The sequence below is a fragment of the Loa loa genome (genome assembly GCF_000183805.2).
Source record: "Loa loa unplaced genomic scaffold supercont3.190, whole genome shotgun sequence".
Taxonomy (NCBI): domain Eukaryota; kingdom Metazoa; phylum Nematoda; class Chromadorea; order Rhabditida; family Onchocercidae; genus Loa; species Loa loa.
In genome coordinates this window covers 3,674-6,805 of record NW_018108370.1, presented here as the reverse complement: position 1 = coordinate 6,805, position 3,132 = coordinate 3,674, and the positions used below count along the sequence as shown (strand labels likewise).

General features: G+C 32.2%; 2 protein-coding genes across 2 annotated transcripts in view; one reads left to right on the top strand and one right to left on the bottom strand.

The window, feature by feature from the left end:
• Positions 1-508: 508 nt before the first annotated feature.
• Positions 509-1,272, bottom strand: LOAG_13995 (hypothetical protein; the record flags this gene model as incomplete). Its single annotated transcript, XM_003149498.1, has 2 exons — positions 509-619; positions 1,051-1,272. 2 exons carry the CDS (start codon positions 1,270-1,272, stop codon positions 509-511), a joined length of 333 nt encoding a protein of 110 aa, XP_003149546.1.
• A 1,342-nt stretch (positions 1,273-2,614) lies between these two features.
• Positions 2,615-3,132, top strand: part of LOAG_18078 (filamin/ABP280 repeat family protein) — a gene marked incomplete at both ends in the record, with an annotated part of 4,074 nt that continues 3,556 nt past the window's right edge. Inside the window, 2 exons of the mRNA XM_020450747.1 lie at positions 2,615-2,638; positions 2,792-2,905. Coding sequence (XP_020305530.1) covers positions 2,615-2,638; positions 2,792-2,905 — 138 coding nt within the window. The remainder of the gene's footprint in view (positions 2,639-2,791; positions 2,906-3,132) is intronic.

Here is a 3,132-nt window from a genome sequence, read left to right as displayed (position 1 = left end):
TATATATATGTATACATATATATGGACTGTATGGCCATATAGCAGCTATGTAGGTGTACTGTAAGGTGTAAGGGCAGTGAACTAGTATCTGGAGTTATCGGTTTTATTATATCCAGGAGCTATTGAAAGTTTAGTTTATGGATGATACAAATACAACACATGAGCTTAATAAATGTGCGACCACATCCGCAATATTTGTCGTCCTAAAAACGGTACTTAAACTGATTGGTTGCACTGATTGTAATGTTCATTTGGTGCATTATGATAATTCCATTATGAGATTATGAGAATTGATAAACGTAGATATAAACGAAAGTATAAAGAATTGGTACTAAAGCACCGCTTAGCTATAGAATTTCCGAAAGAGATAAGTATTCCAAGCATAGTTGGGAAGCAGTCTTAAATCGCTAATATTTCTTTTCACTTATCATGCACAGACCGGAAAATGAGAACTTTGCAACCTGGTGTGATTCAGGCACCCTCAAGAAAAGCACCTTTCCTGTCATAGTTAGGGCGCGAAATATGATATAATCCAGACGGTATTAATGAATTCACGTTCGTTTGTATCACACTCTATTAACAAGACAGTTCCGGAGAACAACTTGACTCCTAGTGAATTCTACATAAAAGTGAAAAAAAAAGACGAAGACATAGTACTTTGAGTGAAATTCCATCAGTATGTAATGGAAGGACTGTAGGAACATTTTGCAACGACATTTATAGAAAAAAAAAGGCAGAAATTTGGTATCGTTAAATTAAACAGTACCAAATTAAAATTAGTTAACGAGCAATAAAGTAATAAAAGTGTTCGTTTTAGGTGATAATTGTTATCAGTTGAAAGGAAAAGCAACAGTTGACAAATACCATGATTGGTGATGATAATTGTTATCAGCTGAAAGAATAAGCAACAGTTAAATACCATGAGCGATATAGCAGTCAGTGTGATAACTAATTCCTTCCCTCAAGTATTGTATCGCAGTGAATTGCCAATGTAATGGAATGAAGTGAGGGAAAAAGGGTTAAGAAAGAAACATATAAAGGGACACAAACCTTAACCGTTAGCGACGACCAAGATCCCAGTTCCCCCGAACCCCTTCTTCCTCTTTCCTTCCCCTGCCTACCCCCGCTCTTGCTTTCCTTCCTATCATGTTCTTTTAACATGGCGTTATCGGCAATGGATGCCTTCTTCACCTCTTGCCCACTTTCATGACAGTAAACACTTCTTACATCGACGATAAATTTCTTATGTTTTCCGTTCATTTCAATTTTCATTTTTTAATTCATTTCTTTGTCTTTTATTCTTCCAGTACGTTCATCATTCAAAGAAGGAATGAGGTGGAAAAATGATTTATTCGATTATTTGTGTTAATTACTTTTGAGTATAATTTCATCTTTACAATCCGAAAATACTTTTGTTTTTTTTTAACGTGACAATTTTATTCAACATTCAGTTTCATTTACATGTACTCATCAATTATCGTTTTACATAACAATTAGTTATTTCATCCATTTTTGTTTCACATACTAATTGTTTCTTTATTAATTATTGTTTATGTACAGTAATTTCAGATAACAAATAATAAGATGAAATAATATTGGAGGATCCTTATTTATCATTGAGCACTTTTTTTTTCGAAATTATTTTCATCCTTGTTGTTCGGTAATTGGTTAAGTGACTAAATTATTAGTTACACAATATAAAATATCCCCCAAATGATACCCATTATTCATTTACTTCTTACTATTTTATTGCACTAACAATTAATAAAACAAGAAAAAAAGTGTTAAATTTAGTAAAAGTTGTGTACATCTTGTATTTTTTGCGAAAACCGTTGTTTCAGGATCATTTCCAGAATTCTGGTTTCTACTGGTCAGAAAAAGAAAAAAAAACGATAAAGAACATGAAGCTTTCATTCCCGTTACTTCATTTATTGGTTTACTTAAGTCTTTAAAAGAGGGTAAAAACAACAAAGCTTTGAAGAAATACGTGTAACCTTCAAATTTCGACGATTACATTGGTTTCTTCTGTCATCATCACTGCCAATGCAAAATCCAGTTGTAAAAAGACGAAAGAAAAAGCACTGTTTTTCCTATTCATTTCTTAACATTTAATCGTTTCCATTTCTTTCATGAAACTTCCATATAATTCGTTTCAATTAAAATGCATAGTAGTGTCATTACACTAGTTTTATGATGTGGTTTTATGATGTTGTGGTTAATCTTGATACGATTTCCTTTTATGAAAAGATTCTATAATTTTTTTTTTCCGACAGAATGCAGTGCTTTATATTTAGCATGGTTACATTAAGTAAGATTAAGTAGAATGTACTTTTTAATGTAAGCAGTGTACATCTTACTTGATTAGATTAAGGAGTACAAGTACATTGCTTCCTATGCCCAAACAGTTTGAGTTCGATGTCCGGATTATCCTGAACACTATGTCGTCTTTTTTTCTTGTTATATACTCTACTCCCTAATTTGCATCAGGAGTCGTTCGGATTCAGCCTTTTTTTGACACTTCTATATTCGCAAGTCATTTAATTAATCATTTGCAGTTCTGGTGTATTGTTATTGACGGGTAAAATCAAGACAGCGACAGATGTCGTTGAATACAATGAATCAGGATGAACCCTACGAGGTAAAGATTTCATAAGTAGAGATATTACTGAGGTCCTTTTTGCATGATGAAGTATAATCACCTGGTCATAGTAGTATAGATTATTGTTAAGGGTTTTCGTCCAGGAGTTCTGTTTATACACTGTCAGTTGTGTAATATGTCATGTAATTGCAGATTTTTTTGGAAGATCAGCAACCGGATGCAACATGGAAAAAGATTCAACAGAATACTTTCACGCGATGGGTCAATCAAAAGTTGGAACCAGTGAATGTTAAAGTTACTGACTTGGTATGTTCTGATTCAAAAAAAAAGGAAATCAGAGGGTAGTTCTCCCGTATTGATAACTTATCTCTACTGGTGGATTTTAATACTAATTGATGCTATTAGATTCTACCAGAAATCTATGTATATGTATATATATATACATCTATATGTATATATGTACATATATATATATATATATGTATACATATATATGTATATATATATGTGTATGTATGTATATATATATATAT